The following is a 26,886-nucleotide window of genomic DNA, read 5'->3' as shown; positions in this document are numbered from 1 at the left end:
AAGCATTATTTCAATACAACTGAGGCTAATTTTGACAATTTCTGAAACAAATGCCTAATCACTGTCATATCAACCAGTACTGCCACCAAAAAAAATTAAATCCCAGCCTCCGTGCCACCCCTTGTTTGTGCTGACACAAGATTTTTCTTTTGCCATGCTGCAAATGGACCAAAGACTAACCTGCTTTGCAGCTCCCAGAAAACTCTCCAGCTGGATTCACACACTAATCCAATTTGGGCCGAGTGCTATTAGTTCTTTCAGCCAGGTTAAAATCTGAACTTCAGCCTAGAGGAACAGCTGCTGTTGTTGGATCACAGTTTTTCCTAATCAAACCAGAACAACACTTCATAAATGCCACTGAGGCCAATATGCCTCTTCAAGTACTTAAAAATGATGGAGAATCATTTCCATACTCTTATTTACGCAACTGACACCCTCTACATCAACCAAACTTTCCCATCCAAGCATCTTCAAAAGGTTGTCCACTATATTAAGAAACAGTGTAAAAGGGGAATTCCAGAATCTGTTAAAAAAAAAAAGACTCAGTAAAAAAAAAAAAGCTCTACAGAAAAACTAGCTGAAAAGAAGCTGACCGCATATGGAATGCACAGTTTAATTTTTTCCCCTTCACTTTGTTCTGTTTTTCATTAAGCAAGAAAACCCTTCAAGTTTTTGATTGGATTCCCCCCCTCCCTGCTTCAACAAAAAGTACTCAAGTCTCATTTTCCTAAAAGTCACCATAACCTGGTTTGGGAAAAGAAATTGACAAGCACACAATACTGAAATGAAAATATGCATTTAAATTTTACAGTTTTTAAAGATGTTCAAGTACTGAAAAGCTAGGAAAAAATGAGAAAGACACAAACCCTGAAATAAACAAGTCTTATAGCGACTCCAGTGCCATATTAAAAAAGTGGTTTTCTGTACAGTGTTTTATCCATTAACATCTGTGATGCTAATCGTCCTTGCCATATTCTGATGGGAAACCTCTCAAAGGAACCAGTGATCTTGGAGACAGCAGCTCTAGTTATTTTCCAGTGGTAACTTTATGCTGGTCACATTACAGATCTACCAACATTAAAATGATCAAAGGAGGACTAGAAACACAGTTTGCCACATCAGATTGGTCAGTGGAAAGAAAGCCACGTCAAAGAAATCCACTGCTATCAATATGAAAAAAAAGCAGCCAGATGAGGTAAAGAACTGCAAAAGAAAGTCATGGCTAAGGCAGTGACTGCCAAGGAATTTGCATTGATTCTAATATTTTTGAAAAGGAAGATGCAAGTCTGGGTTCTTCCCAGCTGTTTCCAATGCTACGGCTAAGATAGGTCATTGTGTAGTACAACATCCTTGTAAGGGGGGGGGGGGGGGGGGGGGGGGGGGGGCGCGCTTTTACAGTTTCAAAAACATCAGTTACTGTTCAAACTTACTATGATGAAAAAAACAGGCCAACTTTTTGTACTTGAATATCCATACTGTTATCGGGAACCCTGTTCCGAAAAGTAAAGGCAAGACAACAGCCAAGTCAAGACCACAAAAATGAAGGCCTAAATGAAGCAGCCTAAAAGACAGGGAAATAAAAGGATGAAGCCCGCAGATTCAGTAGTTATGTTGCACTGTAAGGTATCTCAAACACCAATACTCATCAGAAGGTGACCCAGCATGCAAGCATACACCAGAATCAACAGAAAACCTGGGGCTGGGATGAGAGGAACTGGGAGAAGAGAAAGGTAGAAAGTCTTCAAAAAGTATAAGGAAGTTTGAATAAAATTGAAAAAATAAACTGCTAGCTCCATCTGAAAATAATAGCTATATATAGGCAGCCCAAATCTATGCTGCTTCTGAACAAAACTTCTCAACAGTAAAGAACTTAAGCCACACAGGCGAATCAGAGAGAAAACAAGGACAGAGTCCTAAATCGAGTATCATACTGGGAGAGCAGCACTAGTCACCCCAGCATCCATTACGCTGGAGTGAAATAGTCCTACAGAAAAATCAATCAGAAAGCTGTGGAAAATGGTTTTAGGCAAGATTCAGACTTCAGCAAAAATCTCTGCTGCACTGAGCTGTGTTACAGTGCACATCAATAAGCCCTCTGCTCTCCCAAGAATATTCCTTCCAAAAATAACCTCACCATAAACAACCACAACAAACTTCCTCTTTACATTATTTGTTTCAGCTTGACTACTTTTTACAGTTTGATCCAAATTCATCTATATCGTAAAATAAAGATCAAGGTTGTCACTACCACCCCTGCAAAACATCATCTTTCCTTCCAAACTTCCATGAGGATTTTTTTTTCTCCCCACTCACCTCTAATAACACTTCATTTGAATTACAGGCCTAAATTGCTTCAGAGATAATTCAGGTACTGAAATGACCAGACTTATTCATAATTGGACATAACTTGCTACTTTTACCAAGTGAGTTACATTTCACAACATCCTCCATCCCCTCAATCGGAGATGCAGCACTGTAATCTATCAGGATGCTGTATTTTTTCTTTCAACTATTCAGGTAAGTTCAAAAATAAAAAAAAATTCTTCTCTATTCTTATTACTGGAAAAGGAGCATCCTCCTGCCTCTAGGCCCCTGCAAAAAGAATGAGAGGCATACTCTTGTCTCTTCCTAGATGTAAGGGCTTCCCCCCTCCTCATCATGACCATAAGCTGTGTCTTTTCTGCTGCTTAAAACAATCCTGAAGTACTGGACATAAAGTTTGCATATTTCTAGGTCAAAATTTTTCTTAAAACATATCTAGCTATGATTCTGAAAGGAGCCATTTAAAGCATATACAATAAAGATTTAAGTTGAAACTCTTCTTGAAAAATAAAGTATTTCAACTAGCGACTCCTGAAGTCCTTGTACCAGGCCTACTGAAGGTATTTCAGCAAAAAGCGTATGTCGAGCTTGGGGTTTTTTGGGGTGGGTTGGTTGGGGTGTACGTGTGTGTGTGTGTGTGTGTGTGTGTGTGAGAGACATGACAGTGTTTTTTTGATTTGAAAGGTTTCGTTGCAATGATTAAAAGGGCTAATTACCATGAGACAAAGTGATCTGGATGGCTTCTTCCAGTCCCAAAGCATAGATTTTTTTTTTTAAATTATTATTTATTTAAATATAAATAGCCCATAAAGAGCTACATTAAGATCTTTAAAGTGATCAGACAACAGTAATGTCTGCAGCACAGGGAAGAAATACAAAGGCCATTTTCAGCTATAGTGCCTCTGATAGCAGATACAAGATACTCTCTAGTATTAAATTTGTTATTTCAAATCGGGTCATATTTGCTCAAAGCTACATTGATTTCACAGCATTTGTCTAGAAGCACAAAAAATTTGGTCATATCTTTATTACAGACTAGATTTGCAACATATTTTCACCGGTTTCTTTTTGCTGTTAGGATCCATTTCCTAATCTTAAAGATCATTACAACTATTGGCCTTTACTCAGCAAACGTTTGGAAGCCCCTCAAGTCTACTACAGACATACCATACCTATGTTCCTGCGTGCTTCCTCTTGCTTAACTGACCGTCTTCAAAAGTCACAAACGGGAACAAACTGGGGTGAATATCATTAAAAACCCACCATCCATCAAAGAGGAAACAGAACTATCTGCCAATTTCCTCATTAAGAAAAGCAAACACAGCAAGCTCACTGCAGATCCTCAAGTGCTGCCTGTCTATGCTACACCTCGACATTTATGGAATTAAGACAACCAAGCTTGAAGCTTTTACCGCTGACAAATTTGCAACAGTTAACAAAGCAAACGATCAATAAAAAGAGGTCAGAACTACTTTGGTTAATTCAATTTAACTCGAAATGTTTAAGTCACAGCTTACGGCCTGCATGTTAAATACGTCATATGCTCTTATGGATTTTCAGAGTTTCTACATAACAAAAAACCCCAGACTTCTAAAACTTGCTAATAGGCACCTTGCTTCTTTTTCTCCTTTTTAAAGAAATCAGCACCACTTCACAGAAAGTATGAACTACTTCCTACATACAAGAAAAGCCAAGCACTGCAAAATTTGCATAAAAAGTTGTACTACAGGAACTAAGACTTCACTACACCTAAGGCCATGTTTACACTTTTACTGGAACAGCAGCTATGCTCAGAAAAATTGTCTTCATTTGTAAACAGTTAATATGGGCTTAATTGCACGTATATACTTACAAAAATGTTTATAAATTTTATGTTTTGTTATTGTACAAGCTTTTCCATAACTGGCAGAACCAAGTTTGAGTTTCTAGGCACCGGTGGCCATCACTTCCCACCAGGCAGTTAGTGCAGGTTCCTCTTTCAGCCCTCCTGCCTCTCTGTCTTCCTGAAAAGCATCCTCGGCATAAGCCTCAAGGCAGACGGACTGAATGCTAATCAGCAAATGGACCCTATTAGATGTAATCCTTGACAGAATCGCCTGATTTAGTATTTTTTCTGAAAGAAATTGAGTTCACATGTGGCCAGACTGCCCCATGATGCGAAGGAAAGCCCAGTAAGTGGGAACAACTGAGAGACTCACTTTCAAAAATGGAATTAAAATCAGAGCTAAAACTGCCTTGTAGATGCAACCACCTAGCACACTGTTTCGCCAGACCAGAAACACAAGTAGGACTTGCTAGCCAGTAACACTTGTGCTAACTAATCAGCCAACTAACACCAACTGTAGAATAGAAGAAAAAAAAACCAAAAAAACCAAACAAAAAAACTTATTTATGTTGTCTCCCAGGAAGAGAAAGTCAAACAATCCTATAATAATCCTGCAAAAGCAGCGTCTACATAATTACATGACATTTCTAGTCTTTGGCACCTTTTGAAATTCTTCAGGAGGTCCCAGTGTCATCTAATGAGGTAGTAGAGTAAAAGGGATCTGACAACAGGCAGCATGATCACTGTGTCTTCCACCCATAAAGAACAACAAGAAGTGTTCTGGTGTCAGACAAAAGGTATGGGGAAAAAAAACAGCACTGATACTTTACACAGACATCTACAATCCTGAGTTAGGCTATAAAAGCACTAATTTTAAAATCTGAACGCATAATACTTCCCCAGTCTCAAGGGGCTCTTTTGCATGATCACTGCTGGCCTTAGTTATCTAAAAGCTTTTTCCTAGATAAACTATTATAGGGGTATAATTTATATTCAATCCAGAAAGGAAACAAACCTCCCTTCTCCCCTTTTCCTCAAAACTTAAGGGTCTGTCTTCCCACATGCAGGGATGGGAGTGAGGAAGTAAGCTTTTATTCAGCCAAGAGAGGAACACACCCCAAATAGTTTTTTCCTTACATTATGTATTTCATGTACATCTGTATTAATGCTTTTGGACTCAGCTTCCTTACACAGAGCCTTGCAGTTGGTCTGCTTACTCCTTTTCCCTTTGGGTGCAGAAGCGTTGTTTCACCCACAGCAGAACAGTACTGCCCAGCCCTCATCCCCTCAGGCTACCTAAAGCAGCCCCCACTGAGGCAAGAGCCACTTTCACCGACCCCAGCGAGACACAGTGGTGGTTTGCCAACCAAGGCAGCAGGATTCACACAGAACAGCAGAGATGCTCCCCCTTCCAGAGCCAAAGCTGAAAAATCATAATAATGTTGGTGCCTAGAAGGGGAATATAATCATTGGGAGCAACCAGTTGACTCCACTATCAAAGAGGGACTGGAAATTAGTTCTCTTAACCTTCTATTCAGGAATCCCGCTCAAGAAAACAAACCTGAAATAGCCTATACAAAACCATGCAATTTTTGCAACCACACTCCTACTCTCAGAGATTTCATAACCCACTGAATACATTTTATTCACAATTCTAACATTAGTCCATTGACCCAGAGAGCAACAAGCTGCAGAATATGGTTAGGCTATTTTGAGTAGTATTTTGGCAAGTATATATGAACGTCTTACAAGAAAATGAATTTAGCATCTTTGGATCATAGGGGAGGAAATTTAATGCAATCTCTGTCCTCACAGTTCTGAAAACGAAGGATGGCACAGTACGTAGCAAACATACTCCAACCTGGAATGTGTTATTATGCACCAGATCTCATAAGACTTCATAAAAAACAACCTATTTGAGAACCTTTTTGCATACAAGCTTTATGTAAAACTAAATAAATCACTATTACTGAAAAACAAAACCAAAAAACCCCACACCACTACAGCTTTAAAGTTGTCCTTCTCTTTCATTTGCTTCTTTCCCAAAGCACTATTGACCCAAAGCATAGATAAAATATATTTTAGAACTTCATTGCATTTAACCGAGAAGGATCAACATTAAACAACTATTACATTTCATATACCCTCAAACAAGAAGTGCCAAGAAAAACACACATGTAATAAGACAGAAAGCTCTATTAATTCATCCTGTTCATAGCATACACAAACAGTGCTTAGTTTTGACTTATGACCAATGCTAACTACTCATTAGCAGGCTTAGAACTGAGATATTAAGAAGCCTGTTCCGAAAGGCAAGCTCCTGTAGTTTCGACAAGCTTGAGTAGTTAAATTATTAACATAGTACAAGTAATAATCACTATGCATAAACTCAAATATGGCCAACAGGGAATACAGACGTGGTTTAAAAAAAAAAAAAAAAAACAAAAAAAAAACCACCAAACCAAAACACACACACACACACACACAAAACCCCCACCAAAAACCCATACCACTTTTCAAAAACAGCATTATACAACAACTTATACACACAAATAAAAAAGGTAAAAGGTAAACATTTACTGCATTTTAGCAAAACGTACACTTTGTTGGGAACTTTTTTTTTTTAATATAGACTGTTCAAAGTTTTCTTTGCTACTTTGCAAGACTTAAAAAACCAGCCAAAACACAGAACCATAATTTCCATATCCATTTTTTTAATGAAAAAATATAAATCTGTATTTCTATACTTAAGGTCTCTATAACTAGCTTAGAGTGAAATTAAATGTCTCAAAATAGCTGAAGGCAAAGAGCTTAGGAATAGCTTCCATGTATTCCTTTGCATTCTTTTCAGCCATACTGGACTCTGAAAGTAAAACCAGTATGATCTGCTGTTCTGGATGCAGCTGATTTACTATGATCTACAGTTTTAGATGGAGACTTCAGATTAAAGTTTTATGCCAAACACCCTTCTTTGAAGCCAGTAAACTGACCCAGCTTCTCAACAAGCTACAAGGCAAAAAGCAAGAAAACCCTTCAGAATGTCAGTAGTCAACAGACCCACAGCATGAGTTGGACTGTGAACAAATGGACCACCACATCTGTGCAAGAACCAGTTCTGCGCTTAACCTTTACGCTGCCTGCCTTTGTTTGCCATGAGTCATGTAAGTCAGAAAGAGTTACTCAGAGGATTGCCAAATTATTTAGTGATACTTTGATGACAGAAAGGGCAGGACCAAAACACATTTAAGCCTTCAAGAGGAAACACCCAATGAGCTCACATATAACAAAAACGGCAAAAAAGCTTCTGATGCGAGAGGCATGGAGAAGGATTTATGCCTATAAAAAGGCCCCATGATACAATATTCAGACCAGCTCCAAAAGCTTATGTAGAACATCAGCAATTGCATTCATACTGAACAGAGTGTCTATGCACAATGTCCCAGGCACAGTACCCACCCGACTCAGACAGACAGACAAACAAGCCTCCCCTAACAGATCTGCTTTGTAGCAAACTGTGTTAAGTGGCAACTCATTTATCCTAACCTTTTAGGTAAACACTGTATACCACCTCTACTTCACTCAACTGCATGATTCCAATGTGTCCTCTTATCCTCATTTGCAACAACTTCAGTGACCTCCAAGAAAGATCACATAAAACTGCAGTATTCAGCAGGTTTGAGACAAGAGAAACCCTTGTTGGTAGCAAGGTACTACCTGACAACCTCTCATGGCATACTGCAAGAGGCTGAAGAGAAATTCACCTTTGTTAGCAGATCTGACCAAGGAAACTTGCCCATGAACCACAGCTCTCTGCTGTCCCTGCCTACCTTATCACCAGCCAGCCACGCAGTTTCCACTTCTTCAGCAGCTGCTGGTGCTATATCTGAATCGTGGGATTCGAACCGAGACGGCAGCACACAGCAGGAATATCTGTCTCAGTCACGTTTTTCCACCTTTTTATCCATGGATATTCAATTACTGATTATTTTTGCAAATCAAAATTTACATCTCAAGATTAAGCAGCAATACAAGAACTTTCCTTTGTCTTCTGTTTTCCCCTTCCCTTTCAGTACTTTCCCACCTTCACACCCAGCATATCAAGTCCTCACTTTCTCCCAGAATAGCTTCAAGAACCACAGCTTTTGCTTGCTTCTAGAAGCAGGTAACTCTGAAGCTATACATATGTTTTGACATATGCAGTCATTTTGTTAGAATATGTGGAAAGAGCTAAAGATGTTTTTGAAGAGTAAGTAATAAAAAGCCTTCCGGAAAGGGTCCAAAGTACATCAACAAAAAAAGCTGCAGCCAGAGACATCAGAAACAAGATCTACAATTTACTGGACATGAAAGGATGCTAAATATACTCAACAGTACTGCTATGACACAGCAGATTGAACAAAACAGGTAGAAAGGCATGTAAGATACAGCCCTTGATCTTCCATTCTCAGAAGCATAAACATAATTAAGGCACAATTTAACTAAAAGGTCATATGTGATCACCCACAGAAACAAAGATAGCCTTTTTAGTTATCTTAGTCTTCTCAGCTGGAAAATAAAAATTGCTCAGTTGCTTATTTCTCCTGGGGTTTTTTTTTGTTGTTGTTTTGGTTGGGGGGTTTTTGTTTGTTTGTTTTTTAAAAAAGACACCTCATTTACAAGCTTCTCACTGTATCAAGAAAACCCAGTTGAGTGGTTTTTTAAATACTTTTGCTCTATATTTAACAAAACCTATCATAAAACTTCAGCTATGAAGAGGCTTTATATAAAAAGCCAAAGGAGGGGAGGGAGAGGAGGGGAAACCTTACACAGCAAATCAAGACTGCAGTTCATTACAAGTAAGAAGAGCTGCATATTTACACTTCTTCATAATAAATACGTAACATTTATTGAGATGTTCATGGCACTCAGACAATACTGTCAGTAGTAGTATATGCATCGGAAACATCTTACATGAAAAAACAGGTATTTTAAAAAGATAGACACTTCATGGGGAAAATCCTCAGGACAGGAAACATACAGCAATTACTGCCAACCTAAATTTGGCACATACACCCACCTCTCTAAAAGATACCACAATCTGCAATATTGTGTCAAAGTTAATCTTTTATCTTTTCTGTAGAGTTAAAAGCGCTAGAGGCTCTCAAATTCTTATCCAATAAGAGCCAGCCTCAACCTTCATCTAAAGTACATTGACAGTGGGTGTTGTTAGAACAGTGTGTCTACTTGAAGGAAGCAAACAGCTTTTAAGATGCAATGCTTTTTCTAGGAAGTACTGACTCTTCTAGTATACCTGCAAAGGTCTAGCTCTCAGTAGCTGTACAATTAGCAAGCAGCTTTCTTCTCCTTATTAAAAACCTGCAAAAACACAACAAGAAAAAAGAAAACCAAAAAAATCCTACCATTTTATTATTGATTGGATAGGGAAGGTGGTTCTGGAGAATTAAAAGTTTTATAGCCAAGGATATGGATGAAAATGCAAATTAAGCCTTTAGCCACTTACCTGGGGAGAGAGGGTGACTCCTCAAGAGGGAGCATTCCACAAAGCACCAATATGAACAGCACACAGAACAAGTTATGAAATGCCTCCCCAAAACCACAAAATGCAGTCAGTAAAGATCCCTCTTTACTGAGGCTAAGGCCCTAACCTTGGTGCTTATTTTTGCATTCAGCAAGTCAAGGATAACCTAACCTTAGAAAGATATATCTGAATTAAACCACTTAGAAACATGCAAACAAGTAAAGAACACAACATCTTTAGTGAAGCATGGTTGTTGTTTGGCTATTTTTTTTTTTTTATTTCACTGTGATAAGCTATTTATTTAAATATTAATCAAATTCAACATTCATGAAATTGATTTTTTTTTTTTTAAGCTGACAGCAGCAGTCAGTTAAAGAAACTGGTAAATACACAATGTTGACAAACATAACCTTATTTAAATAAGCAGAAAAAATTCTCTGCATCTGCCATCAGCTCATCTTATTTACTAGTAACAGGGCAGCCTTTCTTGCCGTGCTTTCCAATGGCACAAAAAATGATGCAATAACATATCAGTTTTAAAATGCTAAAGGAATAAGATAATCAACTACAGGTTTACTTAATTGTATGATCTTTTCTTTAACAGTTTATTAAAAAAAGACATACATTGACAAAGGTCTTCACATTCTGCAGATTCGAATTAGTGGCATTCAAATAAGAACTGTCATTATATGCAATTTAATCAAATGCTAGTTTCTATCTGAGGCAACCCTACTTAATCTTTGGTTAAAAAACTACTTTTTAATAAAATATTCACAGTATCTGGTTAATGAGAAACTGATGATGGCCTAACCTCACCTGATCAGCAACTGCAAAGCATGTCAGGACAAATTTAGCCAGAGAAAAATTCTAAAGGGTATTAGATTCACAAAGATTTCAGAGTCATTTCAAACTATCAACAATGTCTTCCATCTTCCTGAACTCTACTTCTAGTTGAGATGAAAACTACATTTTTGTAGTGCAGCCTTTTTTGAGGTAAAATGAAACCACCTAAATGGTAAAATGAGAAAGCTGAATGGTAGAGACTCCTATGCAGCATCTCATCCGTATGATGAATCCCTAGGTTATAATGCTGTCTGTCTCTGGAAACACTTGGACTGTCAAGTTAACATCACAAACCAATCTGACAGAAACATTTGTCAAGTAATTTTAATAACTAGACTGGAGAGCTTATGTTTCATCAGAAGTTCAAGAATGCAACAGACACCAGACCACTGTATACATTAATTTATTCAATAAGACACATACATGCGTTGGACCAAATATGCTCTACCATACCTACAGTATTAAAATATGACTGTGCAGTGAACATCAGCAGGGTAGTCCTGCTGGATTTCACCCTTGGCTTTCTAAATAGTGGCGTACAGCAATAAAATAACCTACAGAAAAATGAACCGGCATTGTGCACGAACTCAGGATTTTGGTTTTTCCTTGCCTTCCTCCACTTAAAACCTACATTGCTTCCCCTGATACTATGTAGCCACAGGTAACACACAGAAGACCTTTCAGAAAACTCCAGTATCAAGTGTGACCTCCAGTACAAGGAAAAATAAAAAAACCCAAACCTCTAGCCTTAAACACAACTGCTCTTTCAGTATGAACATAAAGTCAGACAATCACTCACTAACATTTTAAAAGAATTCAATAAGCCTTTTCAATAAAGGCTATGTGCAGAACTTAAAACCTCTGGTCTGACCAAGTGCTCCATGCCAGCACCTTCCTGAAACGCTGATAAACTTTCATCAACTGTGACTTCAAAATGGGACCTAGCTTACTTTACCTAACCCAATATCCTCCTCCCGACAGAGGACAAAAGCAGATGCCCTCGAAAAAGCACATGAAAGTGCTTTGAACAGGGGCCGGACCAGACAACTTTGAGAGATGCCATCCAACTTGAACTATTCCATGATTCTGTGAAAAGGCATGCGAGCAAGCAGTGATACGTCCTGAAATACCGTTTATCTCCCAAAGTTTATAGTGCTAGTTGATAGAGATCTTTATTTTGACCTCTTTAACAACATGTGCTTGTGAGAAGTTACAAATAGTAAACAAGAAAGCAAGCATCATCTACAGTCAGGCCCTGATGCTATTAAAATTTATTTCTCAAAAAACCAAAAGGCATTGACTTCAGCTAGTCACAAACTCTGAGCAAGAAATGGCTGCCTAACATGTATTAGCAGGAGGGCTATTCTGAAGCCTTTTAAAAGAGCTCTGTAGATGCAGTCAAGAAACTGCAGGAGGCACACAACTGGGAGACCTCTTCACTCATGTTCACAGATACCTGCTTTCTCCAAACAGTACCATGTCATGATTTCAGCTACTGTCATTATGCTGATTCTCCTTCTGATTTCCTGTATTTTCCACTTATCCTGCTGTCTGTATCCTTGCCTGGTCTCAGTCAGCCACTCAACACAATTTAATAGGCATTAGAAAATACAATTACAGCATTCTACACTGTGCCCAAAAAGCAAATTACTTCTAAGAAATTAAGTTTATTTTTAGCAAAAAAACCAGACAGATAGAAAACTTCAGAAGAGTGCCAAAACTGAGGGATGAGAAGATATATATACACACACTGCCTAGAAGTTTGTCTGTTGATTACATAGTACAGTTGATGTTTTGAACTTGTAGGTCTCAACTCCTTTCTAATTAGACAGGTGTATAAAAATGTCTTGCAGTTAGTTGTAGAGTAAGTGGTTTTGTTGTTACTTGAAGCAGAAGCTGTTTTTTGAGTAGAACGTCAAACAGTCCAAGTATCTGCAAAGTTCATAAAATATTTCCTCTGAGTCAGTTTTGTTTTATTCAGCTATCTGAACGCTTGCCATTTGACATAAATCGACCAAAGCAGATAAATTCACAGTCAAATAAAAATTTGGACACTGCCCTCAGTCCAAAGCACAGTCTAATAGCATATAAAAAATCACCTCCTTTTACTTATTGTATAGACTGAAATAGCTGTGATAATTCAAGCCAAATTGTTTCAATTCAAGGAATACTTAAAGCTAAAATCTGGACCCATCATCCAAGTCTCAACTCATTTCTTTGCATTCAGTCACTAAAAATGTTTGATCATAGATTAACCTCACTACTGAACAGTTCAACAACAGCAGGTAAAAGGACCAAAATGCACAGAGCAAGAACTGTATTTCAGAAACACAATGTGTATTTCCTCATAAAGAAAGTACATGGATTTAGTTTTCCAACCACTAGATCGTGTTAGTCTATTAAGTGAATTAATAAGTAACGTGCATTACTGGATTAAGCTCTACCTGTATGGAAGCAGAAGCAGGTATTGATTTTGCAAAATCACTGACAGAAGACATTTCCCTGCAGTGGTAAATGGTTTAGCTTTTCACTGACAGTTACTCAGGAAGAAGCAGGAGACAAAATATACCCTTGAAATAATCACTCAAATAAATATTTTATGTACTGTAAGCATCCCAGACCATAAAAGAATAAAAATGTAAAAATTCCAGCACAACTTTACAGAACAAGTGAACGTACAATGCTGTTTTTATTGATACAGTAATATACATACAGGAGAGCATTTGGTATAGCAGGTGAGATCGTGCTGTTCAAGGTCTGACTTCGCTAGGGTTTCACTAAAGTTAATCAATGGGCCACAAATGGTAGCGCTGTGGAACATACCTGGGGTGTGGGACAAGCGGCTTCACTTGTCCTGCTCAGGCTAACCCTCCCATTAATCCCCCGCCCGTGCAGGCTTCAGAGCATGTGGAAACAAGGTGGTTAGGATTTTATTTAACACTCTTTCTGCACCAGAAGACTCATACTAACAAGGCTACCTTTAGCATTTTCAAAGTAAGGAGTGCCATACACTAAACGTCTACAAAGAGATGACATAATTTCTTTTCACAACTTCAGTTCTGTTGCTGGGAGCACAGATGAATGGTTAGCCACAAACCCGTGCAACCATCTCAAAGGTTTCTGCATTCCCCAAGTCTTTTGCCAAAAGTCTGGAGATACAAGATCAGAATTCTTGTGACCAAAATGTAGTAAGTTCAAAAGGGAAATCCTCCTAAAAATAATTAAACTTGAACACTATTTTACATTGCTAACCTCTCCACAGGTCATTAAGTAAAACACCATCACACATTATCCAAGACCCAAGAAAACTGATGTTCAGAGTCAAGCTAGTCTTCAGGTCCTTTGAAGAGCTCCTTCTGTTATTTACTTGTGCCATCCTACATTAAGACAATAATATTTTTACTTCAGGGTCTTACATTAATTGCTGACAGGCTGTGCCACTTGTCATGTAAAGCATTTTCTGGGGGTGAAAAAAGAAAAAAAAAACCACAAAAAAACAACACGACAAATCCTCTTCATCAATGGCAGATGGAAAGAGCTAGCAAGGAAAACAGTGAAGTAAAAATAACCGGAAACTAACAATAAACTTTCTCATACCTTAAACCAAGGAAGAACAGATGGTAAAAGAGAATTGCTGACTTTCAAGAAAAACAAAGTTTACTCCCAGAAAACCTACACCTCCCTTTTAACTCTGCAGTGTGGGACAGAAAGTTCAACAATATCTCATCAGAAAAATCATGTAGATGCGAAGGCAAATTCATGGATCACAGTTTAATACAGATACAAAGTAAATATTTTACAGATTTACATCATAGGGTTTGAGAAGATATTTATAGATGAAAGCTCAACTAGCTCTTTACCAGAATATTCTATCACAGGCAAACCATTCAAATCTTTCATGAGACAACTTCAGAACATTCCTGACATTACCTCATTTGTAACAAAATCAGATTATTCCAAAAGAATAAAAATCCAACTACATTTGGTGCAATAGTTCAAAATCCTTTAGTTTGGTGAACTGTTGGTCTGACTGGCGACAACCAGAGCCTTGATAACAAGCATTTCCATCACAGCAGAACATCATAGCATTTTGTTATATCACTGGCAAGTAACATTTAAGGTCAAAAAATACAGGTCTTAAATGAGAATGGATCAAGGACAGCAAGTTCCAAAACACTGGAACAAACAGAAGATCAATGTCACTTGCTTCTGAAACACATGGTTTCCTACCATGCTTTTGAATACAAAGCATAGTATTTCTATCTTGAAAGATAGAAGACATGGGCAATATGGATCAAGGCAGTAAAAATAATCAATGCATGTGTACAATGAATTCCCTTTGTTGCGCCATGCCATTCGAGCTTATCAAGTGTCACCAACTACTTACCTGATAATAATATTTTTCAGCAGCTGTTTCACAGTTCTTCATTTTAACACAATGCTTGTTAGCTTATACTGCAAAGTGCTCCACAGACATCCAACAACTGCCTTCAGACCACTTAATTACTATTTTTAACTGACTTAGCAATATAAAATGGACCCAAGGTTCAGGATTAACCCATAAATTCAAAACTTAACACATGACGACTTCAGACTGCAAAATTGCTATTTTAAAAAGCACTGCCGTTTGCAGTTAGAAGTGTTACCTGGGAATGCTTCAGATTCTTTTCAAATAAGCAAACTGTCACCTTACACAGAAAGCAGCACCACTTCACCCATCCCAAGTAGTAAAATACCAGAGCCAGATGCTGTTAGAACTGGCACTTGCTGTCCTTACGTGGCCCGCATTTATTTATGTCCTTCCGTTGCGTTGCTTCTCATTCTGAGGAAGGCCAAGAGTTTAACTCCCTTAAATCGCAAACCATTTCTGCCCTTCTGGAGAAGCATCTGCCCCATGAAAAACACTCATTTAGCCTTTGCAGCAGAAGTTTCATGAACAGAAGTATCAGAATGATGCACTTTCCATTAGCTTTGACACACTTGTAGTTTCGGTTACAAGATGTCAGCATAATTTTTGACTTAAAGCTTCATCAATGACAGAAGTCAAAATTTCAGTGATACAAAACCAGAACTGCTTGTGAAATTAGGAAGTCGGGACTCTCCAAAAAACTTTCACGTCAATAGAGGGAAGGAACTACGTTGAATGGCATCACTACACACTTAATACAGCTTATATCAACACTGACAGAAACTTAGCACCCTTCCGAGATACAGGATAAAAGTTCTTACATTTGTGCTCTTGGTACGCGTAACAGAACTACCTACAATGAAAAATTGGGATAGAAGTAAAGGCTGACAAGAACTCAAACAGAAAAACTAATTTGATGAAACAGTCAGCTTCAGCAGCCTTTCTCACCTCCAACCCTGGTAAGTGTAAATATTCTGCCTTTACCTATTATGGTAAATGGAAAAAAACAGACTACAACGCCAAAATAGAAGTGAGAAGAAATTCTTCCAAGAAGATGTTTATTAATAAAAGAAATTCTAGAGAAGAGTATGATATAAACTCTAATTTGTCAGTAAATGTGCTCAGAAGCTCAACAGAAAAACATCCAAAACCCAAAATGAAACAGTTGCGTGCAACAGCCATACTATATACAGAAAAAAACCCTGGAAAAAGGAACAAAATTTAACAGCTTCAAATGGGTTCACAGCGAAGATCTGAACTGACTATTGCAAAATCAGCCAGAAGGAAAACATGCATACTGAATCAGAAGAGTCACATTTAACGGGTCACAGTGGCTTTACTACAATTGGATATTTAGACCACAAATACACCATCCAAAAATATCACTTTGGTTACAATATTAACCTATTCATTCATGAAATTGTCAGCATTTCTTGATACAGCAGGCAAGCCTAACATTTTCAGCCAACAGGAAGAAAGCAGTTTTCAACTCATACACCATATTTATCTATACAAAAAGCTGACTTCTACTTTGAATCTCACTCTGGGCTTGTAGCAAAAGCGGCCCCAAAAACATCCCTGCAGTAAACTGGCACCTGATTATCCAGGGCTAAGGAACTGGAAACAGTAGTAGCATGACTACTAGCTCTCACCCTACCAACGCACCATGACAGCTCAGGACAATCTCTTGACTTTTGAGGGTAGAATCAAAGCAAGTGTTGGCCACCTGATAACCCATTTAAGAAGTAAAACATATCCATTAGTCAGGTACCTTCTCTAAGATGTGTTTAAGTTCACACGTTACATTAAACACCATTACATCTGAGCATCTACAAAAGCATAACTAGAACATCATGCAGCGATTCATTATTCTTACTCTAATATCAAAAAATGACTCATTTCAGTTAAATTGCAACCTACAAACCTGTCACCAACAGGAACAAGGACCAGGTTCAAACACTGATCTCACCATAATGAACAACTGTACTGTAATATATGAAATAACAACAGAGTAACTGTGTTTGTGTGCATGTGCACACATATTCAGATGTGTAAACTCAGCAAGGACATTTGTCTTTAGAAATAAAACAAAAAACTGGTAAGCTAGGATAAGAAAAAACACCCAGAGCAAAAACATTTATGTAGTTACAAACACAGCTAAAATTACAACTGGCCTGAAGACAGCTAATACCATGACCGGATTAATTATGTAGGTAAGTACTGAAAAACTCCACAAAGCTTAAAAAAAAAAAAAAGAAAAAAAAAAAAAAGAAAAAAAGACAGTGGAGTTGACACCTACACAATGCAGAGCACAGTATCTCATTAGATGGTTTTCATTAAAATCCCTGCATTCATCTATTAGAGACACAGTTTTAAATACAGATAGAAGTAAAAGAATTCATACTATTTGTTATGAGACTGACAAGGAAATTATATATGAAGTAGAAAAAAGAAAATGTTTCCAATGGAATCATCACTTGTTTAAAGAAATAAAAGCCAATTAGGTTACAGGCAGATTTTTGCCAAATTATTGGTTCACATCCACACACTTAGGTAGAAGTCTCTTGCCTTGAAAACTTTTGCCAGGAAACAAAGAATTTTAAAAGAGAAATTAGGCTCTGACCAAAATGCTGCCACATAATAAACAGTTCAGTTTAGTTTAAATACAACCACCAAAGCTTTACAAAACCTTTGCTTAATTTTTCAAAGCAATATTTTAATGTAATAATACTTGGTACTTAAGGTTAGTTGTCAGAACTCAAGATTCATACAACGGCAAGCAACCAGTAAGAGATACCATACTGAAGGTGGCTTTCATACAATCTTCGCAAGAAGCTTTGCGTCCAAACAGTTAACAAAGAAAATAAAAACCCAAAGGCTCTTTAAAAGTTGTCCAGTAAGCACTACAATTCCAATTAGTGTTGTAGTTGCAAACAATGAAAAATTCAGAATTGAAGAGCAATCATTTTAAATACCAGCTTCAGTTCTGGTCATTAGAGTCTTTAAGCATCCTTCAGTACAAGTCTAAGCTATTGCACAGTGAGGGAAACATTTAAAATGATCTTAAGAAGAATTAAGATTAAAAAATGTTTTTTCATACTGAGTGACCAAAAACCCCTATACTACGACCAGCTTGTGAGAGTATTTGAAGAGCTATGGTTTCTAGATAAGCTCAAATAGGTAGATTAACCAACTTTCCCCAACACCAATTTTCAACAATAATATACTAGAAAGTTTCTCTTCCTTCATCAGGTTTTAGACTTTGTGCAGGTTTCTTTCCCCAACACTAAAAAAAGGCACAGGAAAATACCACAAAGAGGCAAGAACAAGCACACTGCAAACTGTATTTCATTGCATTACAAAAGAGGGGGGGGGGAAGAAAAGACCCACCCATACAACCAACCAAGCATGAGAGAAGACTTTCTAATTGAAGCCAAGTAGTCACATGAATCTATACTTCAAGCTCTCATCTGAAAGTAACTCAGTGGAAAATCATGCATTGCAGCCAGTAAACTCACTGTCAGATTACTGACCTTTCACATCTTGAAGAGATATTCACTTCTTTTCCACAGAAAGATCTTCAGAGTTCATCTATTCTGCCTTCTCAAAAAACCTTTATCAACTTCTTTCCACAAAAAGGGCTGATACGCTATTGGTGAGGCATTACTCCATCAACAGAGATTACTCCAGAGAAACGTGTCATCTCTAAGAATACCCTGGCTCCATTCTAAGTTCCACCAGTTTTCTATTTCTTTCATTTTAATCACTGCCAATTGTCCCGAATTCAACATATTTTGCTTTGGCATCCCTATCAGGTTCATCTAAGTATTAAGCTATCAATTTTAATACTCTGTAGACACCATTGCTGGAACACATATCCACAGAACCAGTACATGAAAGGAAGTAAATTATTTTTTTTAAGGTTACAAAATTCTTCAAAGAACCTTTCTTATTTCTGTACTTCACTGAAACCTCATAATCCTGTCAACAGAACACCTGCAACTTTTTCTTTTTTTTTTTAAATCTAGTTTCCTAAGGGAGCCATATCTGCTACATAACAGTTGAACCCAAACTACTACTTTTCTTTACAGAAAGAGTACCCTGGGAACTGAAAGTGTGCCGTCTTCTAACCTGGTCCTAGGCCACTGGCACAGCAGTACAGGACAGGCAGACAGATGTCATGCAAGTAGCTCAAAATGCGCTGCAGCCAAGGTCGTAGCATGGAATATGTGACAGTTTTCAGAGGATGAGAGAATTGAAGGAATTGAGGTATTTTGAAGAAGTGAAGTTACAGGGGAAAAGGAGGCAGGATGCATTCAAGAAACAAAAAAGGCTTTGCTAGTTCTTTTCCATAATATGCTTTTTCTTTCTAAGATATGTACGCCAGTGTACACCCTGACTGTATAAACAAGGAAAAGCTCCATAACCGATAATGCAACAATATAGCCCAGGGAAGCTAAGAACTGACTGGAAAGGTCAAAATTCACTTTTTTTTTCCCCTCCAGTGGGTTTAAAAGAAAACATGTTTTAATTTAAGCTGCCATATGCTTAATGATTTTGTTCCTGGCTTTAGAATTGGGGGGAAAGATATCACACTAGCAAAGAACAAGTAGCTGTGAGTATCTGAGGCTCTTGGTACCACTGGTTGGCTTGATAAGTAAACTGCCTCAGAAAGTGAACAAATGAAAGGGGTAATTCTAATCAGAACACGATCCATCACCAGAAGATACCAGTATGAAACCAGTCCAAGTTTTCTTCAGCGAACAATAAAAGTGTTTTAAAAATCAGAGTGTGCTTTTTCTTTAATGTAACTTCAAGTCTTGCAAAATACAGCCTTTTCCTTTGTGTCCATGCCAAAAAGCCATGTTGAAACCGAAACATTTGAGTGTGCATATAATTACGAATGAAACACTAAAAGAATATTGCATGACATTTTCCTTTAAGTTGTAATCTACAGGTGATCTACAAGGCTAAAGCGACAATTAGAAAACAAAACAGACAATTTACTATAGGAGAGGTTTCAAAACAGCTTTCAGAGTGGAAGCTACCAAAGAGTTGTTCAAGAAATAGGAATGATGTAGAAAGGTCCTCTGGAAAGTCACTTGACTGTAAGCGTTCTGTACTTTGCAAGTCAGATGCTTTTAAAAAAAATAAAGTAAAATTTTAGAGTCCAACCTCTAATAAGGCTCATGAAGCCTGAACACCTTAAAGTATACAGCTCTAGGAAAAACCACCCCAAATAATTATCCTTAAGTACATAAAGTCTATAGGACAAAAGAATTTTTAAAAATTATGACTTTGCATCTACCTGGGTGTTGATTCAAATCACGTTACCAGCGTAATTTCAACGCAAGAACAAGAAAAGAGGGATTTCCTGGTTCAGTGTTTAGAAAAAAGACACGCCGAAGAGCAACTCTTCGTTCCACACCTCATTACACTAAAACAAAAAGAAAACCACACCCCCACTACTTAAGCAAGGGTAATTATATTAATAAACAGATATAACTACAATTTCACAATTAAGATTTTCTTTAACTGTGAGCTACTAACCATGGTAGTATAACTTCTGGAAGTTTTATTTTCTTAAGCATCTGACTTAAGCAGGTACTTTCCTCCAAAAAACCTATACAGCAGAGAAACACAGAGAATACACTTTGGATTTGGACCAAATATTTACATCGTATTCTCAAATGTTTCAACAACTATCTTATACTTGAAGAGATTACAAAAGATTATGAAGGAAGCAGCCTACCGAGGCAAACTTGACATTTTTTCCACTGGTGAGCTTTAATATTTCAGATGGAGAATTAGTCACTTTAAACCGCTATTTAAATGTCTTCTTTTGAAAGCATCAAGAATGAAGCTCAGTTTAATGCATATTTCTGCCTACCTTATGTCTTATCCTCAGAGGAGGCGCTTGTTAAGTTTTTATTCTACAAAACCAAGTCATTTCAGAAGGAGGGTGATTTAAACTACTGATTAGCCTTTTAGAATAGGACTAATATGAAATTCATTGTGTCATGAAGATTTTAAAGACAAATCAATGTCCAATGACAACTGATCAATAAGGAAAACAAAGGGCTATCTCAGTCTTCGTTTTCTTAAGAAAAGTTTAGAAACACTACCAAAAGAAACAACACAACTTAGAGAAAACATAAATACAGTTAATGAGATAGAAACTTGAAATGTTTATTATGGGTAAATATTATGGAGTAACCCCAGTTCCTATTAAGGTTAACTTTTCAATGATTCTTAAAATATTAAATACAAAAAGGATACTTTAACATCAACTTTTTGTATTTACATGCATGTAGTTCATAAACACTTCATCCTTTAGTTACATTTAATGTAAATACCAGAACACCTGGAAATTAGCAACTGTACTTACAGAAGAGACTTCACTAGCATTATAAGCCTCAAATAAAGTAATCTTACTGAGTCCTGACTCAGAGCAAGTTACAGGACAGAGCACGGCCCACACGGCTGAAATGGAGCCGCTTCCAAAGCAATGCCCCCAGCCAGCTTACATCAGCTCAGCTAAGGAGCACCTATGTCCTGAACCTCCTCCAGAAACCATGCTCTAGACTACTGAACAACTACTCAGCCTTATGCACACCCAAATTTCAAAGCCCCCTCTCCAACTTCACTGGCACAATAGAAGTGCAGGAAGCCACCACACATTGCCCTGGAGATGATGGGGCTGCCTGTAGCAATGACAGTAACTTAGCAGCCTGAGGAATGCACATTTTATGGAGTACATTCATGCTTGATGTATAAGAAAGTTTCTGTAAAACTGATTTATCTCCCCGCAAAAATTCTTACTGGAAACCATGTCACATCTGTTGGATGCTGTACTTACTACTTCCTCAGTGACAAGTATCTTGCAAAACCTGAAAACAGAATTGTTTCTGCAACAGTCAGTACAGCTGTACAACCATATTGACCAGTCCCCCCAAAACGCTGACTTTTTATACTACACATTTCAAGACAAAGAAGCCAGATACCACATTATGCACATCTATTAAGTTTAACTGATAATTCCAGACTAAATGGACGACCGGAAAACAGTTTCTATACAAATGCACTAGCTGCAATATCAAGCCTCACAGACACCTGAAAATATCTGGACACAGATCGCAGATCCCAAACATGATTTGTTTTCTTCCTTGTACCTGTTTAACAACCACAAGCATTGTTTTTCTCGTTTTTCATTTCAGAACAAACAGGTAACATACTAACACTGAAGGACCTATAAAGCACAGCCAGCAGACTTGTAATTGTGCAATCTACAGTAAAAGGCAGCCACGCACGCACGATTCTTAGTAGCAGAAAGAGCAAGAGAATATTTCAGATTACTTCCAAGAGATGATATATACAGTATTCTTATTCAGCCAGCACTGACCATACGCAGATTAGCACTACATTCTAAAACTTTTAAGTTTTAATAAGTAGATCATAAGTAATTCCATTTACTATTACAGAACTGTATCATAATGTCAGCTAAAGGCCTCAAAACAAATCAGAGTACACTACCTCACAGGATGAACGCAGCACTAAATTACAATTCTAAGAATCTAATCGCACATTACATTACAATGTTTACCAACAAAAATGATCAGTAATACACAAACTATTTCATCTTCACACTTAAAATAGATACATTTTTTCAGCACATACTACTACCAGACACATCACTTTCAAACAAAATCATTTCTCCCCCCTGCCCCTCCCTAGATGTTAGAGTACTAAAAGATCAGCCATCATTTTGTTTAACCACTCACTTTCAAGTATCTGATTTCTATACTTGGGGGTTAGAAGGAGAGAATTAGATGTATTTTTAACTTAGAAAACTACTGCCAATTCCCCCAGTAAACTTCCAGACAATGGCACGAATTTACATGCAAATGAATTAAGTCTTAGTAGTAAATACACAAATATTAGAAGTAAAACTAGTAACAAAATTTTCTGACCAATATCTCATTTTCAATCTGATTTTGGACCAACTTTTCTTCTCAGTAGCCACAATTTTCTACAGTTGTCCTAAGTGCAATTGCATTAGACTGTACTACAGGCCCAAGAAGAACACCAAGGTAATTTTACACACTTTCTCCTTTTCTAATACATCACTACATCTACTACTTTTGCTTTAAGTGACTTGCTTTTTGTGAGAATGAAACTTGGAAGTACAAATTATACCCCATTCTGGAATAATACTTTATGAAGACAGTTCCCTCCCTTCCTCCTCCCTTTTTCCTGCAGATAGCAGAAAACCAAATTTTATTTAAGACTAAACAGTTTTGTACCAAATAACCAATTATGTACTTGGATGCTAGATTACAAAGGAACCTGTAATCATGTTCCAAAAGAAAAAAAGTAACCCTCAAATTTTAAAATTCTCACTTTGTAATCAAAAGAAAATTATAAGTGATCTACAATGAGTTTTCACCAATTTGACCTTGATTTCTAACTCCGTCAATAGTACTATTATGTAACATGCTACATGTACATAATGACTGCACAAGATATCCACTGTATTGATGACAAAACATCAAAGCATTATCAAGCTAGCCAAACTACAAAAGATAAAGGTGGACATCAACAAAGAGACAGCTGGCTATTATAAAACACTTTTTAAATTATTATTATTATTATTATTTCAACCATTAACATGTCAAAACTTAGTCACATATCCAGTATATATGTATCAGTTACACACAAATGTACCCAACCTTAATAACAGTCTACTATCATACAAGTACTCAAAAGGGGGGAAAGGGGAGGAAGGAAATTGGATGTCCTAGCAGGAGGGATGACAATTTGGGTCATCACTGAAGCCTAAATGAACCATTCTGCATGCTATTATTCATCCATACTAACTATAGTTTCCCATTCTCTGTAGTCCATAGGGAACGCATTGTTTACATTTGGTTTTCTTTGCAACCATACAAACTAGAAAGGTTTGTTTAAATTAAAGCTTTGATTTTGTAGCACAGTTCTGTGGCCACAGAAGTGCAGGATATACAGAATCCTGCTGCCTGGTTATGTGCAAGGAAAGATTCCAACTTTACTTCTGGATCTCAGTTTGCCATGTTGCACTCAATTGTAAAAGCAGTTCAATTTTTTTTTGTTCAAATGAAAATCCAAGTTCAAATGACTTCTATTATGTCATACTTGCAAGTCACATTTTAGACTAGATCCACACCAAACTTTTTTCTTAGACCGTATGAACTATACAGTTCTCATTCTTTATTCTCCTCCTCATCTACTTGCACATTGGACAACATTTTCTTTTCAAACACTCTAGATTTAACAGTCTAGAAAAGGAAGATCCATATTTTCTCATGAGCTCACGCAAAACATTTACACCATCATCATCAATTTTAAGAACTACGTCAATATACTTCAAGTGATCACCACTCAAAACAAAGGAAGAAACTTACCTACTACCATGAGTGTGAATTCAAATCCTCTCTTCACAGACTTCCGGTAAACTTGATTGGGAAGATTTGCAAACCCCACATATCCTTCAAGGTTCTTCTGTTGCTAAGGCAAGAGATATTTAGAAAAAAAAAAAAGTTAAAAGAAAAGCTTGTAACATCTTACTTTGCTTGTATTTTTTTTTTTAAGTTATTTAAATATTCACTTTGTTTGCAAACAGAGAAGGACTTGTGGGTGATGTGATGGTTGGAGGCTGTCTGGGGCACAGTGATCACAAGATGATAGTGTTTTCAGTTCTCAGAGAAGTAAGGCGGGGGGCCAGCAGAACTGCTACCTTGGACTTCTTGAGGGCAGACTTTGGCCTGTTTAGGGGCCTGGAAGACAAAGTCCCTTGGGAGGCAGTTCTGAAGGACAAAGGAGTCCAGGAAGGTTGGATATTCTTCAAGAAGGAAATCTTAAAGGCACAGAGGAGCAGGCCATCCCCATGTGCCGAAAGATGAGCTGGCAGGGAAGAAGACTGGCCTGGCTGAACAGAGAGCTTTAGCTGGAACTCAGGGAAAAAGAGAGAGTTTATGAACTTTGGAAGAAGGGGCAGGCAACTCAGGAGGACTATGAGGATGTCATGAGGTTATGCAGGGAAAAAAATCAGAAGGTCCAAAGCCCAACTAGAACTTAATCTGGCTACTGCCATAAAAGACAATAAAAAGTGTTTCTATAAATACATTAGCAACAAAAGGAGGGATAAAGATAATCTCCATCCTTTATTGGATGCAGGGGGGAAACATAGTGACAAAGGATGAGGAAAAGGCTAAGCAACTTAATGCTGCCTTTTCCTCAGTCTTTAATGGTAAGACCAGTTGTTCTCTGGGTACCCAGCCCCTGAGCTGGAAGACAGGGACGGGGAGCAGAATGAAGCCCCCATAATCCAAGGGGAAATGGTTAGCGACTTGCTACAGCACTCAGACATGCACAAGTCTATGGGGCCGGATGGGATCCACCCAAGGGTACTGAGGGAGCTGGTGGAAGTGCTCACCACGCCACTTTCCATCATTTATCAGCAGTCCTGGTTAACCAGGGAGGTCCCAGTTGACTGGAGGTTAGCAAATGTGACTTGCATCTACAAGAAAGGCTGGAAGGAGGATCTGGGCAACTACAGGCCCATCAGCCTGACCTCGGTGCCGGGGAAGGCTAAGGAGCAGATCACCCTGAGTGCCATCATGCGGCATGTACGTGACAAGCAGGGGATCAGGCCCAGGCGGTATGGGTTCATGAAAGGCAGGTCCTACTTGACTAACCTGATCTCCTTCTGTGACAAGGTGACCCACTAAGTGGATGAGGGAAAGGCTGCAGATGTTGTCTACCTGGACTTCAGTAAAGCCTTTGACACCCTTTCCCACAGCGTTGTCTTGGAGAAACTAGCTCCTCATGGCTTAGACAAGCGTCTCTTCACTGGGTTAAAAACTGGCTGGATGGCCGGGCCCAGAGAGTGGTGGTGAATGGAGTTAAATCCAGTTGGCAGCCGGTCACAAGTGGTGTTCCCCAGGGCTCAGTATTGGGGCCAGCTCTGTTTAACATCTTTATCAATAATCTGGAAGAGGGGATCGTATGCACCCTCAGTAAGTTTGCAGATGACACCAAGTTATGCAGTAGTGATCTGCTGGAGGGTAGGAAGGCTCTACAGAGGGATCTTGACAGGCTGGATCAATGGGCTGAGGCCAACTGTATGAGGTTCAACAAGGCTCAGTGCCAGGTCCTGCACTTGGGTCACAACAACCCCATGCAATGCTACAGGCTTGGGGAGCAGTGGCTGGAGAGCTGCCTGGCAGAAAAGGACCTGGGGGTGTTGGTCAACAGCTGGCTGAACATGAGCCAGCAGTGTGCTCAGGTGGCCAAGAGGGCCAATGGTGTCCTGGCTTGCATCAGCAATAGTGTGGCCAGCAGGACCAGGGAAGCAATTGTTCCCCTGCACTCGGCACTGGTGAGGCCGCACCTCGAGTACTGTGTTCAGTTTTGGGCCCCTCACTACACGAAGGACATCGAGGTGCTGGAGCGTGTCCAAAGAAGGGCAACGAAGCTGATGAAGGATCTAGAGCACAAGTCTTATGAAGAGCGGCTGAGGGAGCTGGGGGTGTTTAGTTTGGAGAAAAGGAGGCTGGGGGAGACCTTATTGCTCTCTACAACTACCTGAAAGGAGGCTGTAGCAAAGTGGGGGTCGGTCTCTTCTGCCACGTAACAACCAATAAGACGAGAGAAAATGGCCTCAAGATGCGCCAGGACAGGTTTAGAGCAGATATTAGGAAAAATTTCTTCACCCAAAGGGTTGTCAGTCATTGCAACAGGCTACCCAGGAAGCAGTTGAGTCCCCATCCCTAGAGGTATTTAAAAGATGGGTAGATGTGGTGCTTAGGGACATTGTTTAGTGGTGGACTTGGCAGTGCTAGGTTAACGGTTGGACTTGATCTTAAAGGTCTCTTCCAACCTAAATGATTCTATGATTCATTTACACATTTGTAGAAAGATGCTGTCTACCCA

At 38.4% G+C, this 26,886-nt stretch overlaps 1 protein-coding gene across 2 annotated transcripts in view; it reads right to left on the bottom strand.

Annotated features, from left to right (window-relative positions):
• Window positions 1-24,453, bottom strand: part of SEPTIN7 (septin 7) — a 64,283-nt gene extending 39,830 nt beyond the window's left edge. For both annotated transcript variants that reach the window (XM_082309089.1, XM_082309090.1), the window contains exon 1: window positions 24,357-24,453. In XM_082309089.1, the coding sequence (XP_082165215.1) occupies window positions 24,357-24,366 (10 nt within the window). In that variant the 5' untranslated portion in view covers window positions 24,367-24,453. The remainder of the gene's footprint in view (window positions 1-24,356) is intronic.
• Window positions 24,454-26,886: the final 2,433 nt, after the last annotated feature.

The sequence above is a fragment of the Platalea leucorodia genome (genome assembly GCF_965183815.1).
Source record: "Platalea leucorodia genome assembly, chromosome: 1".
Taxonomy (NCBI): domain Eukaryota; kingdom Metazoa; phylum Chordata; class Aves; order Pelecaniformes; family Threskiornithidae; genus Platalea; species Platalea leucorodia.
Note: the sequence above shows the minus strand (reverse complement) of the source record. Positions and strands in the feature narration are given on the sequence as shown.